This window comes from Chlorocebus sabaeus, chromosome 27, assembly GCF_047675955.1.
Source record: "Chlorocebus sabaeus isolate Y175 chromosome 27, mChlSab1.0.hap1, whole genome shotgun sequence".
In the NCBI taxonomy this organism is placed as follows: domain Eukaryota; kingdom Metazoa; phylum Chordata; class Mammalia; order Primates; family Cercopithecidae; genus Chlorocebus; species Chlorocebus sabaeus.
Window position 1 is genome coordinate 14,550,941 of NC_132930.1, and position 16,636 is coordinate 14,567,576.

The 16,636-nt window shown below is 37.2% G+C and overlaps 1 protein-coding gene across 6 annotated transcripts in view; it reads left to right on the forward strand.

The window, feature by feature from the left end:
- ARAP2 (ArfGAP with RhoGAP domain, ankyrin repeat and PH domain 2) overlaps nucleotides 1–16,636 on the forward strand; it is a 239,471-nt gene that overhangs the window by 8,857 nt on the left and 213,978 nt on the right. For all 6 annotated transcript variants that reach the window (XR_005243943.2, XM_008017680.3, XM_008017677.3 and 3 more), the window contains exon 2: nucleotides 6,401–7,461. Coding sequence is in view for 5 of the 6 variants with exons in the window: in XM_008017680.3 (XP_008015871.3) it covers nucleotides 6,560–7,461 (902 nt within the window). In the remaining variant the exon portion in view is untranslated. The remainder of the gene's footprint in view (nucleotides 1–6,400; nucleotides 7,462–16,636) is intronic.

A 16,636-nucleotide genomic window follows, 5' to 3' on the forward strand; every position in this document is an offset into this window, starting at 1 on the left:
CGCCGTGTCACCCAGGTTGTTCTGGAAATCCTGGGCTCAAGCAATCCGCCCACCTCTGCCTCCCAAAGTGCTGCAATTACAGTCATGAGCCACCTCACCCAGCCTGGCCCAACCCATGAGTTTTTAGAAGTCCCACAGATGGTTTAGGATGTTTCTAACTGATACCTCCTGCTCCACCCCTCACCCTCAACTCCTGATTTGAGGACCTCTGTTAATGGTTAGATGAATTGGAGAAATCTGTGGTTGAAATCAATCTGCTCCATACTAGCTTGATTAAATAGACATTTTAAAACAATGTGCACCTTCCACTCCTCATCACAAAGCAAGGAAGAAGTTATTCAGCAAACATTTATTGAGCTGAGCAGTGAACAGTAGACAAGATCCCTGCCTTCTTGGAGCAGTCAACAGATATCAGCAGTAGTAGATGCCATGGAGACAGATAAAGCAAGGATAAGGAATGGTGAGTCACAAGGCATGCTTGTATAGCATAGGTTAGGGAGGGACCACCTCTCTGAAGAGGGTGCATTTGAGCAGAGACATACCAAAGTGATGGAGTGACTGGAGACATGGGTGTATGCTGGAGAAGAATATTGGAAAGAGGCAAGATCAAGAGGTAAGGTCTGAGGAAGGAACAGAAAGGAGGCTGGCTCTGAGGCTGTCAAGTGATGAAGGAGGAAAGTCAGGGAAGATTAAGTTTGGAAGTCATAGGGAGTGATATGGTGTGACTTTTCTTATGACATTAATCATTCTGGCTCCTGTAGTGAGAATCTGCTGTGTCGGGGAGAGGGGGCCAGGACAGAATCAGGAATATCAGTCTAAGAGGCTATTGCAGTGGTCTAAGAGAGATATGATGGGGGCTTAGGCTGGAATGGGAGCAGGGGAGATAGATAGTGTTACTGAATTCAGGCTATAGTTTAAAGGCATAGCACAGTAAAGTAACAAGGGGCTGTTCATTGAGTGATATGGTAAGCTGGGCATGTAACAAGTGCTTCTGAATATTACTTCCCTTTCATTGCCTCGTGGAATTGGTTCAGGATAGCTTGGGGAGATGCACAGCCATGTCTGTAACACCAACTATTTATACATTCTCTAAACATGTACTGTGTATACATGATGCACCATGTTTATAAGCAAGTAATCTGGCATTCATTGTGCGGCTTATATGGGTTTGTCCTGTTGGTAGAGTTTATTATAATAAAATAATAGTGATAATGGCAACACTTACTTAGAATTTGTAATGTCCAGTTGTTGTTATAAGTGCTGTGTATGTATTAACTGATGTAATTCTCACAGTAACCCTATGAGGTAGGTACTAATATTACTCCCATTATTTTTGACTAAGAAACTAAAGCACAGAGAAGTTAAATACACAAGATAATAAAGCTAGTAAGTGTAGGAATTGGAACTCAACACAAGTTGTCTGGATTCAGAATCTTAGCATTTATATTACACTATCTGTGGAACAGCAGAGTATAGTTAAACACTTGCTATGGTCTGAATGTATGTGTCCCCCATCCCCCACTCCTGATTTGTGTGTTGAAACCTGACTGCTCAAGGGAATGGTATTAAGAGGTGGGGCTTGGGGGAGGTTATTAGGTCATGAGGCCAGAGCTGTCCTGAATGGAATTAGTCTTCTCAGAAGAGAGGCCTGAGGGAGGTGTTTGTTTGCCCCTTGCCCTTCTGTCACGTGAGGACATATAGAAGGCATTATCTGTGATGTCTGCAGGTGCCTTGACCTTGGACTTCCCATCCTCCAGAACTCTAAGTAATGCATTTTTGTTGTTTATTAATTATCCAGTCTAAGGTACAGATGTTCCCCAACTTATTATGGTTTGACTTGGGATTTTTCGACTTTGTGATGGAGTGAATGTGATATGCATTTGGGAGAAACCACACTTCTCTAGTGATGCTGGGCAGTGGCAGCAAGCCCTGGCTCCCTCTCAGCTGCACGTTTTCAGCTTATAATATTTGCAGTATACAATGGCTTTATTGGGATGTAACTTCATTGTAAGTCCAAGAGCATTCGTATTTTGTTAAATCAGTCTGAACGAAATGGGACAACACTCTAAGAAGTAAATAGTGTAGGAATACGGAGAAGAGAATGCATTTCTTATTCACTAGAACTCTTGTGAAGGAAAGTGTTTTAGACCTCAGAGAACAGAAAATTTAACTGTGGGGACACAATGACTATAGTGGTGAAAATAATTACAGTGATGAAGTGAATGTTTACTAAGCATCAGTACATGCTAGGCACTATGCACGAGTCACTTATGATGGATTATCTCATTTAATCTTCACCAATGCTTGATACTCTGGAGTATTTCCATTTTATGGGAAAGGAAATGGAGACATTGACATAGACACGGGCCTATATTTACACTGCTAGAAAGTGGAGGAGGTGGAATTTTAATTTAGTCTTACTGCAGGATGTTAGGTGGGGGATTTTATCCAAGAGGAGGATAGTGATGAGCTTAGGCTCAGGTGGGCTGGTATAAAGCATGTCTGGGAAGCCTCAAGAACTTAGAACTGTAATTTACCACATTTTTTTCACATATCCCAGTTATAATTGGAGGATATAACAAGTGTAGACTCCTAGGACCCACAGCAGTTGTTGATGTACAGAAGATCCACAGATCAGTACCTGGAGGGTCACTGATCTAGAGTGTGGCATACATGCCATAGACTGCAATTGGAGGTCAAAACATGGAGAGCCTCAATTTCGTATTAAGGAGCTTTCACATACTGAAATTTTGTAGTTAGGCATAATTATCTCTGTGTATCTAGTGATATGCTTGGGGCTAGAGCATCTAAGGAAAGAACTGGATCTGTGAACACTCTTGGGTGTTCACACAGTTAAAATGTCAGGCAATTTAGAGGACAGAGTTGACATTAACGTGCAGAGAGGATTTTAGGGCTGTGGGAGGGAGCCTTTTTCATAGCATGAAAAGGAAACAGATTCATTAACCATATTCAGCATGTTGAGTGATAGAGAGAGATGGTTTTGGGTAGAGCTTTTGGTATATCTTTATTTGATTTGACCACCTAGGAAGTATATATGTATCTGCCAAAGAAAGGAAAGGGCTGTGTATTAAAATGAAAGTACACACATATATACCAAAAAACGAATGCAGTGGGCTTGTCAATCTCTTCTGCCGTTTTTATCAGCCTCTCTCACATCTCTTAAAAATGTTCCAAGTGCTTTGCAAAGCTCTAGTATAGAAATTATAAATGTATATTAAGGAAGGAATGATTCATTCTTTTTTGAGGGGTTGATAAGAAGCCTTCACAGAGGAGGTAATACCTGCCTATTTATAATTTTAAATGGTGCTTAAGAAAGCAGATAGAGTGTATGCAAAAAGGCATGGAGCTGCTAAACAGCTTGTTGCCTCAGGGAAATAATTGACAAGAATGGACTAAAGTGAATGAAGGATGTTGGTAGAATGTTTGAAAGCATTGAATATGAGCTTGTAGTTGATATAGAGGAATTCCTCTCTCATAGGAAATATGAGCATGGTGTCTGACACATAATTGCTGTTTATATCAATAGCACCTGCTATTATTATTGCTAGAGACAAAAATGTGATTTGGCACTATAAGCAATATCAGCATAGACTTTATCTGGTTGAGCATGTGGAGTTACATACCGAATTATGTATTTGATAGTTCGTTGACTGATGCATGGAGACTGGGCTGAGAGATTTGTTCAGGGACCATTGCAATATTCCAGGCAAAAGATGTCATGAGGTTTGGAACCATGACAAAAGCAATGAGGATGGAGTAAGTGTATTAGTCAGCTCAGCTGCTATGACAAAATACCACAGGCCATGTAGCTTAAACCACATACATTTATTTTCTCACAGCTCTAGAGGTTGAGAAGTCCAAGATCCATTTGCCAGCTGATAAGTTTCCTAGAGTTCCTCTTCCTGGCTTACAGATAGCCACCTTTTCCCTATGTCCTTACATAGAAGGCTCTGGGACCTGAAGGAGAGAAAACTCTCTGGTGTCTCTTATAAGAAACTAATGCTATCTTATCAAGGTCCCATCCTGATGACCTCATTTAACCTTAATTACCTCCTTGGAGGCCCTGTCTCCAAATACAGTCACAGTAAAGGTTAGGGCTTCAGATATGAATTTTGGGAGGACATAATTCTGTCAGTAACAAGGAGTAAAATCAGGAGCTCACCTGCTTCCTTGAATGTGGTGGATAATACAAAGGTGGACTTGGGAATGCAGTCTAGGTTTTAGATTTGGGGTAGGGATGCATCAGGAGGTTTCTTGATGTACATGTGTATATGTATTTTATTGAAATTGTTTTTCTCCTATTAACGTTTTTGTGGACACTGGTAAGCAAAACTGTGACTTTTTATAATTTATTCTACTTCAGAAGGAAAATGCTTCTAAACTTCTCAAGTTATTGGCCAATTTATCATGTTTATAAATTCTAAAGTGGGTGAATACATTATGTCCACTTATTGTTCCATTGGTAGTAATTATTTCCATCCTGTGATAATGCTAGTAAAAATAGACGATACATTTGTTGCAAAATAATTGTGTAGAATGAAAGTGGCTTATCTGAGAATTGAGTTTGTATGTAGTGTTGAGGTATAACTTTTCTTTTTTCAAATCTATCTGTCTATCTATCTATCTATCTATCTATCTATCTATCTATCTATCTATCTATCTATCTATTTTTGAGATGGAGTCTCGCTCTGTTGCCAGGTTGGAGTGCAGTGGCGCCATCTCAGCTTACTGCAGTCTCTGCCTCCCAAGTTTGAGCTATTCTCCTGCCTCAGCCTCCCGAGTAGCTGGGATTACAGGCGTGCACCCCCACACCCAGCTAATTTTTGTATTTTTAGTAGAGACAAGGTTTCACCATATTGACCAGGATGGTCTTGATCTCCTGACCTCAATTGGTCTGCCCACCTTGGCCTCCCAAAGTGCTGGGATTACAGGTGTGAGCCACCGCACCTGGCCGAGGTGTAACTTCTTTGTGTGTGACATTTAAGCATTTTAGGTGTTACTCTGGGATGCCTTATTGACAAAGGGATTTCCTGCCTTTCATCATTTATTTTGTATTTTTATTTCTCTGCTCCTGTAGTGTGTCCTGAAGAAGATATATGCTTTCCCTTTTATCCTATACCTGTTTGTTACTGCTTGCTGATATTTTAAAATAGTTGAAGCAGTAGCTTGTGGGCAGTTGGCATGTAGCATATGCAGAGTCCAAGTAGTGCCTTTTGCAGAACTATTTCAAGGGGTTTTTCAGTCCTGCATCAAAACTTGCTCAGGGAAATTTTCCTTGTTTGGGTGTGTCTCATTTTATTACTTCAGTATATATGTGTCATGCCTGCTCTGTACTTTTTTATTGACGCACAGTGTACAGAAACTTGCACATATGCATTTTCATAAACTAAACACACCTATATAATTAGCATCTGGAAACACGGACTTTTAAAAAAAGTTTAATTATGTTGTTTGGGAGAAAAATAAACTTATGAATCTGCTGTGTACATGACCCTTAAACCTTTACCTTGTCCTTTTATATTAGCATATTTTCTGTTATCTAATGTATTTAAGAATTAGCTGATTATTCAGTGTCATATCTTGTATATCACTATTGTTTACATATAATGCTGCCTGCTTTTATGAAATGAAAATTATTGAACTGAGAAATATGTTCTGACTGCTTTTTAAGTATTTGAAAGAAAGTGCAGTGAAAGGGAAAGTTGTTTATATTCAGTTACTGTTAAGAAAATTGCATAAAACTTGAAAGTCAAAAGAACATTCTTTCAGTGCCTTTGTGGGAATATTGTTTAACAAGACCACTTTAGAGATATTTTAATCCCAATTTTAATTCCTGTGCTTGACTTGGCTATTTATTATTTGAGTAGCACATAGACACTGAGAAGTTACCTGTATGCTTATAGATTTTTGTCCAGTAGAAAAGATAACCCCAAATGTTGTGGCTTATTATCCTGTAGGACATTAAACAGTTTTTTATCTAACCTAGCTATCCTAATACTTAAAAAAAAACTTTTCTGATGGACTATGTAAATCTTTTCCACAAATGCTCTTGGATCCAATCTTACTGACTTACTGGTTCCCTCATTTTTAATTAAGAAGTTGAATACAGCTTTTGATATATGTTTATTCGGTACGTGTGTCAGTGTCATTTTTTTTCACCTTTTTGAAAGTCGTAGTTTGATGCTGTCGTAGCATTTCTGTCCTGTACCCTCACATATGGAGAAACTGGTTTTCTAGGGCGTGCAAAGCAATGCACAAAGATTCCAAATGCAGACTGAAAGTTAGTGTCCTAATTTCTGTTGTTTCTTCAGAGAAAGTATATAAAAGTAGATTTTAATAATTAAAATAGCCTAATAAATCATTTTTATTTTTCTTCTAGGCTTAAGCACATAAAGCAGTCACTGTGAAGAAAATAACATTTTAAGAAACTTTTCTGTCACAATTGATAGAGGAAAAGCCAGCAGAGAAGTGCATCTTCTTGTGTGTGTGTCTCATCGTGCCACTTTTTGTAACTCAACTTAGTAATGAAGCCACCATTATGTCCTCAGTCAGTGAAGTAAATGTGGATATAAAAGATTTCCTAATGAGCATTAATTTGGAGCAGTATCTCTTACATTTCCATGAGTCTGGTTTTACTACTGTGAAGGACTGTGCAGCAATAAATGACAGCCTGCTGCAGAAAATTGGAATATCACCCACAGGTCACCGTAGGAGGATACTTAAACAGTTACAGATAATCTTGTCAAAAATGCAAGATTTTCCAATATATGCAAATGTTCATAAAACAAAGAAGAATGATGACCCTTCAAAGGATCACAATGTTCCATCTTCTGATCACAATATCTGCATAGAACTTTCCAGTTCTAGTAGTGTTCAGACACCTAGCCCACCGCAGTTGGAGACTGTTACAAAAAAACTTGAAGAAGATGCAAGTGTGGAAAGAAGCCAGTATCCTCAATCAGATAATAAGCTGTCTCCTCCTAAACGCGACTTCTCCACTGCAGAAGAACCACACCTGAATTTGGGTTCTTTGAATGATTCTTTATTTGGTAGTGAAAATATTAAAATAGAATCTTTGATTACAAAGAAGACTATGGATCACACAATTGAAGAACAACAAACAGAAAAAGTTAAATTGATCTCAGAAAATCTCAATAAGCTCCCTAATGCAGACTCTGAATGCCTTTCTTCTGTTGGCTGTTCAACATCAGAAACGAACTCTAGAAATGGAACAAATGGTTTATTAGACGGATCACCACCATCCCCATTCTTTAAGTTTCAAGGAGAAATGATTGTAAATGACTTGTATGTTCCATCATCACCAATCCTAGCACCTATGAGAAGTCGTAGCAAGTTGGTTTCAAGACCATCTCGATCTTTTCTGCTAAGACATCGGCCTGTACCAGAGATTCCAGGGTCAACAAAAGGAATTTCTGGGAGGTAAGAATCTTTACAATAAGGTCTAAGTATTAAATTTGAGGGAATTTAGTGATTTTTAACAATTATATTTTCAGTGTTCCTTTCTAAATTTGACTATATTCATTTACCTATTCAACCAACATTTTCTTTTAAAAATTTTCCTCCTCCCATTGTACATTATTTCCCAGAGTTTGTTTCCAGTTTATAATGCCTGGGACTCTTTAGCTTTTCCCTGTTTAATTGGGGGAACATCCCTTCTCTTAATTCTATCTGGATATTCCTTTCCATACCAATTCCCCACACCTAGTATTGTAGTCTTTCCATTAGTGCAGTTCTCATATTTGAAATGTTGACTCTGTCTCCCCATTAGATGATTTGTTCTTTGACAAAGAATATATTTTTAATGTTTGTATCTCTGCTGCCTGGCACAATGCTTGGCACCAAGTAATAATTCAACACACATCTATTGAACTTGTATTTAGTCACTGTGCTCGGTAGGAAGGATGCAAAGAGGAATACGGTGACTTGCAGTCTCGTGTAGAAGTCACATGTAAAAAGATGGTGACAGACAGCTCACTATGAAGCTAGGCTCACTAGAGACGAGACCTCTGGGACCCAAAAGAGGGGCTCTACCAGTGTGGTTCTTCTACCCAGGTGGTAAGTCATTGGTATCCCGAAGTAACAGGAGGATTACCTAAACAGTTTGGGAGGAGGTAATTTGTAGCAAAAGAGGTCATCAGCTTTAGCTTTCAGGATTTGTGAATCTCAAAGTTATACCTAAACTAGTTGTGGTTTTCTCTAGGGTTGGAGTAGGATATTGCTTTTCCGATTAAAAGTTAACACTTGTCTCTCTGCTGAGACACGAGTTTGTTCAAGTTTGACTGTTACTGTAGTGGCACTAAATGTTTTACACACGTCTTGCACAGGCTCCAGGCTGGAGTTTCAGCAGGATTCCTCTTTTCCCCCCGTGCCTGCTGTTCCCCCTACTCCCTTTGAATCTGTGGCTGCCTCTGATTCTGTTGGCCTTAGGTACCTTTGGTAATTGCAGTACAAATAGTATTTGTAAGAGAAAAGGTGGCAATTTAGTGTTTATGAGAGAAAACATGACCATTTACAAGACTCTGTTAATATAAGTATCTCCTATTAAAGCATAAACCTTTTGATGGCAGAGGCTCTAATTAATTAGTCTTTATCTTTACATCCCTAGTACCAGTAGCAAAGTCTGGTATTTACTAGGAAATCAATATAGTGTCATGTATTAAACACATTTATTAAACAACTAGTGTCATCTATTAAACACTAGTTTGGTTCATAATTTTGCAGGGATTATCTAATGTTCACAGTGGCCCTGATAGGGTCTCTGTGAACATGGAGTAGGTAATGTTCACCCCATTTTACTTATAAGGTAACTGAGGCTTGGGTTAATTTCTCCAAGATCACATGGGTAGTGAACTAGGATTTCCTACCAGTATGTCTGACTCCGGATCCCACTTCCTTAACCCATTATTGAGTAAATATTGTTGAAAATGTTGATTGCCTTTATAAGAATTGGATTATTTATTGGGATTGTAAAGGGCACTCATTTTGTTTGACACTTTAGCTTTAAAATAGTTTGCTAATTTTGAATAATTAAAAGAAAGTGAATGAAAAATGACAAGTCTTCAGATGGCAGATGCTTTTGACATGCCAGAAGGTTTACTATGTGTACACACATTAAAGCTGCATCTTTGCCAGGACTGAATCCCTTTGGTAGCTGTAAAGGATCATCTCACATAAGAAGCATTTGATTTAAGTTTCAAACAGACTGTGCTAATTTTCATGAATTTTATAGAGAATCTTGATACTCATTTAGTTGTATAGGGGCAGCAAAATTCCACCTGTTTCTTCTTAGGGTCCCCGATGGGCCTGAGAATTAAATGGATATAAAACAGATTAACGAGAGAAAAGCATACAAATTTATTTCATACAAGTAATACGAGTTTTACGTGGCACGAGAATGCTCATAAAGAGATAAAGACCCGAAGACATTCATTCATACAGCCAACAGGCACATGAAAAAATGCTCATCATCACTGGCCATCAGAGAAATGCAAATCAAAACCACAATGAGATACCATCTCACACCAGTTAGAATGGCAATCATTAAAAAGTCAGGAAACAACAGGTACTGGAGAGGATGTGGAGAAATAGGAACCCTTTTACACTGTTGGTGGGATTGTAAACTAGTTCAACCATATGGAAAACAGTATGGCGATTCCTCAAGGATCTAGAAGTAGAAGTACCATATGACCCAGCCATCCCATTACTGGGTATATACCCAAAGGATTATAAATCATGCTACTATAAAGACACATGCACACATATGTTTATTGCGGCACTATTCACAATAGCAAAGACTTGGAATCAACCCAAATGTCCATCAGTGACAGACTGGCTTAAGGAAATGTGGCACATATACACCATGGAATACTATGCAGCCATAAAAAAGGATGAGTTTGTGTCCTTTGTAGGTACATGGATGCAGCTGGAAACCATCATTCTTAACAAACTATCACAAGAACAGAAAACCAAACACCGCATGTTCTCACTCGTAGGTGGGAACTGAACAATGAGATCACTTTGACTCGGGAAGGGGAACATCACACACCGGGGCCTATCATGGGGAGGGGGTAGGGGGGAGGGATTGCATGGTGAGTTATACCTGATGTAAATGACGAGTTGATGGGTGCTGACGAGTTGATGGGTGCAGCACAGCAACATGGCACAAGTATACATATGTAACAAACCTGCACGTTATGCACATGCACCCTAGAACTTAAAGTATAATAATAATAATAAATAAAATTAAAAAAAAAAAGAGATAAAGACCCAAATAAGCAGTTAGAGTGAAACGCTTAAATAATGAATTACAAAAAGAGCAGTAAGTTGTGAAAAACCAACTAAATTATGTGGGGAGGCTTAAAAGATACGTTATTTTAACACAGTCTGTACAAAATTCTTTGACCTCAACTTCCTGTCCTTGAGGATAGGATGTTAATTTCTTTCAGGGGGAATTTCATCTTCTTCTTTTAAGGAGACTGGAAGATCAGAGTTCTCTTTTTACACCTGTTGTTTTCCAATACTTGAATTAAATGCCTTTTATTCAAAATAGTCAGTATGCCAGAGTGGTATATTTTCAACTTCTTCCATTATAAATGTAACTTTGTATCATATGAAAAGCTCATTGCTCAATTTGTGACTGAGTCTTTGAGAGTGGAAACAACATTAAAATTAGTAGTAAATAATTTAGTACTAGCTGTATCATAGCACTTTTTTTTTTTTTTTTTTCCATGTGATTTTTAGGCCAGATTACCTATCCTAACCTTTCTTTTCTTTGATTATGGTAGTTAATAGCAACAATGCTTTTGTGGTGCTCAGATCATAAAATGAGCAAATAAATTATTTTCAGAGTTCACTGTTTGTTTTTCCTAGTGCTCCTTCCCTATGTTGCAAATTGTAATTCCATGATTTTCAAGTGTTGTAATATGACTTTTTAAGTAAAACTGTGGGTTATGTAATGTGAATTTCTCTTTGGTCAAGTGATAACGCCTGCAAATGATATTTAGTGCATTCCTTGATATACCAAATGAAAATATTTATTTATGGCCTGGGTTTTTAAAGGAATTACTAAACATTTCATACAACTGTTCAAAGGAATATGGATGTCAACTTTGAAGTGTTTTCCTGACATAGGGCTCTTTGTTTTTCTCTTCCTGAACACGTGCCCTCCTGCCTCCTTCCTCTCAACATAATCTGATGTAATTAATGCTCTATCAAATTTTTTGTCTTTGTTGCAGACTTGGGTTCCTCCTTGAATTCCTGCCTGCTCCTTTTATCTGGAGGGCTGGCCTGAACAATAACCTCAGGTTATCTTTTTTTAAAAAAATTTTATTCTTATTATTATTTTCACATTTTTTAATATTATATTTTAAGTTCTAGGGTACATGTGCACAACGTGCAGGTTTGTTACAAATGTATACTTGTGCCATGTTGGTGTGCTGCACCCATCAACTCGTCAGCACCCATCAACTCGTCATTTACATCAGGTTTAACTCCCAATGCCATCCCTCCCCCCTCCCCCCTCCCCATAATAGGCCCCAGTGTGTGATGTTCCTCTTCTCATGTCCAAATGATCTCATTGTTCAGTTCCCACCTATGAGTGAGAACATACGGTGTTTGGTTTTCTGTTCTTGTGAAAGTTTGCTAAGAATGATGGTTTCCAGCTGCACTCATGTCCCTACAAAGGACACAAACTCATCCTTTTTTATGGCTGCATAGTATTCCATGGTGTATATGTGCCACATTTTTCTAAGCCAGTCTGTCACTGATGGACATTTGGGTTGATTCCAAGTCTTTGCTATTGTGAATAGTGCCACAATAAACATACGTGTGTATGTGTCTTTATAGCAGCATGATTTAGAATCCTTTGGGTATATACTCAGTAATGGGATGGCTGGGTCAAATGGTATTTCTATTTCTACATCCTTGAGGAATCGCCATACTGTTTTCCACAATGGTTGAACTAGTTTACAATCCCACCAACAGTGTAACAGTGTTCCTATTTCTCTGCATCCTCTCCAGCACCTGATGTTTCCTGACTTTTTAATGATTGCCATTCTAACTGGTGTGAGATGGTATCTCATTGTGGTTTTGATTTGCATTTCTCTGATGGCCAGTGATGACGAGCATTTTTTCATGTGTCTGTTGGCTGTATGAGTGTCTTCTTTTGAGAAATGTCTGTTCATATCCTTTGCCCACTTTTTGATGGGGTTGTTTGTTTTTTTCTTGTAAATTTGTTTAAGTTCTTTGTAGGTTCTAGATATTAGCCCTTTGTCAGATGAGTAGATTGCAAAAATTGTCTCCCATTCTGTAGGTTGCCTGTTCACTCTGATGGTAGTTTCTTTTGCTGTGCAGAAGCTCTTTAGTTTAATTAGATCCCATTTGTCCATTTTGGCTTTTGTTGCCATTGCTTTTGGTGTTTTAGACATGAAGTCCTTGGATCTGCTTTCTGCTTGGAGGGCTCCCAGGGACTAGCAAGGCCTCCAAGTGAAGGTGATAAGGAAGAAGATATCTTTTGAACTATCTCTTGAGAGCTAGATCAGGACTAGGCTCCAGCACCACCTCCTTCCTTGCTAGTCCCTGGGAGCCTTCCAAGCAGAAAGCAGATCCCACATTGCCATGGGAGCTGTAGGTGTGTCATGTGATCCTATGCAGAGTTTTCTTAGTGCCCCAGGCAGGAAGGAATCTCACAGCTACTGAAGGAAGTATATTTTTCCTCCTCCCTTTAGTGATTTTTATACATCTTTCATGCAACTGTGTTATCCTTGGGATAGGTCTTAAAGCCTTCTCTTTAAGGTGTAGTACCTCTGAATGTTTTGGGATAAGGACAAATGAAGAAACAGAAGCAATGGGAAAGGGAAGTGTGCAAAGCTGCACTGTTGTGGAAGTACAACTGTTAGAAAACTGAGGTGCTGTGTTGACTCCTTGAGGGCTTTTCCAAAGTTTGAAATCTAAACCTGAAGTCTCCTGTGTTCTTTGAACTTTTTATTAAAAATAAAAAATCTTGGATATTTTTCCTCTGTATTCACATAGACATTGAAAATGGTTGACACTAGTTATAGATTTTAATGTCAACAATATATACGAGCAAAAAGTACAGAAAAGTAATCAGCAATTGTTTGCTACACTGAATAAGAAATATACAGAAGGATTTCCTTCATTTTCATCTTCAAAAAAATTTTACATTTCACATAGTAGAAAAATATTTAACAATCCTAACATTTTGATTTCTTTTTTTAAATGGTTTTTGAATTCTATGAAAAAAGGATAATTATTTTAATATTTGCTAAATTTTGAATTAAATATCTAAATAATTAAACCTAAATTTAAATAGTACTTAGATTTATTGTTAGAAGGTAAGGATATCTATCGCTTAATAATCTAAGTTAAAACGTCGTTACATTTATATTTCATTATTGTAAATAAAATCCATCTTGTTTGAAAAACGTATAAAATTGAAATTTTTGCTAGTAGATTACAAAAATTCATGATGTTGTAAACTTATGTGTTGTGGTAGTTTTGTAATGATAATTCATTCTTACCCTAAGGATTTTCTTAAAACTTCACAGATTGAGGCTTAATTATCTGTGCATTGTAAGTTTCACATTATTGGTCTTTGCTGTAATTAACCTGCTCTCATGCTTTTTGAATTCAGATTTGTCTGTTTTAGTTAGATATTATGAAAACCTCAGGGCAGTATTAAGCTGTTGCCTAATGATTGTGGTTGTTTGTTTGTTTTTTTTTTTTGCATTTCACTCTAGAATGACCCATAGTCTGTTATCAATTGTGAGAACTGCATTTTTTAAAAAATTATTTTTAACATTCTGTGAAATGATGATCCACATATGGCATGTAATTATTTTTTTGATTTGGCTGCCTTGTCTAAGTAGTAAGTAAGTACAGCTCATAAGGGGATATCTTTGACATTTACCTTTATGCCACTGCTTTTCTGGGCAACTTTAGTGATTAAAAATATTTTTAAAAATGAAACGTGTTTCTCCACATCCTCTCCAGCACCTGTTGTTTCCTGACTTTTTAATGATTGCCATTCTAACTGGTGTGAGATGGTATTTCATTGTGGTTTTGATTTGCATTTCTCTGATGGCCAGTGATGATGAGCATTTTTTCATGTGTCTGTTGGCTGTATGAATATCTTCTTTTGAGAAATGTCTGTTCATATCCTTTGCCCACTTTTTGATGGGGTTGTTTTTGAGTTGATGGGTGCATCACACCAACATGGCACAAGTATACATATGTAACAAACCTGCATGTTATGCACATGTACCCTAGAACTTAAAGTATAAAAAAACAAACAAAAAATTATTTCACAAAAAAAATAAAAAAAATAAAACCTGTAGGTATGCTGAACGCTCACTTTTATAATCAGAGTTATTCATTACTTTCTCTTCTATTATATTCAGGTTTTTTAAACAAACCATTTTAATTCTGATACCAATGATAGTTGTCTTTGTCTCTCTGGCTACCATGACAAAATACCGCAGACTGGGTAGTTTAACCAATAGAAATTTTTCTTATCGTTCTGGATACTAAAAGTCTGAAATCAAAGTGCTAGCATCCTTTGGTTTTGGTGACGGCTCTCTACTAGCTATCAGATGGTGGCCTTCTTGCTGTCTGCTTATGTGAGCTTTGTTCCTGGGCTGAGCGAGAGAGAGCCATCTCTGGTTTCTGTTTTTAGAAGGCTACCAGTTCTATTGGAACAGGGCCCCACCCTTATGACTGTATTTAACTTTAATTACTTACCTAATTTAAGTACAGTCACGTTGTGGGTTAGAGTTTGAACATATGAATTTTGTGGGGTGGGGACACAATTTTATTCACAACAGTAGTTTTTCTTTACTTGCATAGAAATTTGTTAATTCTCTATTTAAGTAGCAGAATTTATGTGTTTTCAAAGGCCTTACAAACATACTGCATTCCACAGGCAAGGACTGTTAGTCCATCACAATTGAACATCTGCAGGTTTCCTGTATTTCCAGATTTAGGGTTTTAAAAATAATAAAATTGACATAGGGAAAATATTAATGAAACATTTAACAAGTTAATGTGATTCAGAATCATTGATATTTTTGATTTGGGTTTTATTTTTATATTTTATTATTATTTGGGGTTTTCAAGCATTATTTCCATTTGAAAATAAGTTTTAGCTTACTAAAATAAAGCTTTATTTTAAAATTTCCCTTTTTTGAAACTCCACAAATCAATCTGTAAATATACATGCTTTATTTCCCAAGCTCATTTACATATGAGATGATTTCTGAGCCCTTCAACAATGACATATATTACCTGGATATGTTTATGATGCTTGGGGCATTTTTTCAACAAGGGTTAGCTTGTTGGTCCAGAGCACTGAGGGGAAGGGATAAAGGGGTGCGATACAAAGGATGAAGATGAAGTTATGACTTTCAGGAAATTTATGAGGAAGAAGGAGGTACCTTCTCAGTGTTTGGAGGTAAGCTAGTAATTCTGGCTTCCTGGTCAGAAACTGTAGTATGAGTCGTATTTAAAAAATGGTTTATTTCCCATCAATGAGATCACTTGGACACAGGAAGGGGAACATCACGCACCGGGTCCTGTTGTGGGGAGGGGGGTGGGAGGAGGGATAGCATTAGGAGATATACCTAATGTGAGTTGATGGGTGCAGCATACCAACATGGCACATGTATACATATGTGACAAACCTGCACGTTGGGCACATGTACCCTAGAACTTAAAGTATAATAATAAAAAAAAAGTTAAAAAAATGGTTTGAAAACCACAACAAAAATATTAAGATAAAATTATTTATAAATTGAAAAATTTCAAACATGCATAAGAGTATGCAAAATACCATGTTATCGTATAATACCATCTAGATTAAAAAATAATATCTTGACATAGTGGACCCAGACTTTAGTTTATTGAGAAATAATAAATTCAACTAACTCTTCTGCCTCCTTCCTTTGTGCCCGGAAGTAAAGAATATTCTGAAACTGGTGTTTATCCTACTCATGCATGCTTTTGTACTTTTACTACAGATGCCGTAGCATTGCTGTAGATGTTTTTGATTAATGAAAATGATATTCTTTTATAGTTTGGTGTTTCACTTAATATTTTTGTGATTTGTTCACATCAATATATGTATTTTATATAATAACTGTTGTATAATATTTGATTTTAAAAACACAATTTATTCTCCTAGGTTGTTGACACTTTTTTCACTATTACACATATAAAGTGTTCATTCTGAGGACTTTAAGAAACAAATGCACACATTAGGTTTACCAGGAGGACCAACAATTTTTTTCTATAATAAAAATAACCTTTTTTACTGAGTTTTTATATTATGTAGGCCCCTGCCTTATGCTCTTTAAAAGCATCATCTCATTAATCATCATAAGATTGCTAGGCAGCAGGCCCTGGATTTTTCCCCCTTCAATAAATGTGGAAAGCAGGTTCAGAACTTTTAAGTAACTAGGCTAACATCATAAAAGTATAAGAACAAGAGAGGATGATGACTATGGTTCGGTTTTTAATTTTCACAAATCAACATGCTTTATATTTCAAAGTTAAAAGCAGTTTTCAGGATAGCTGGTGGTAA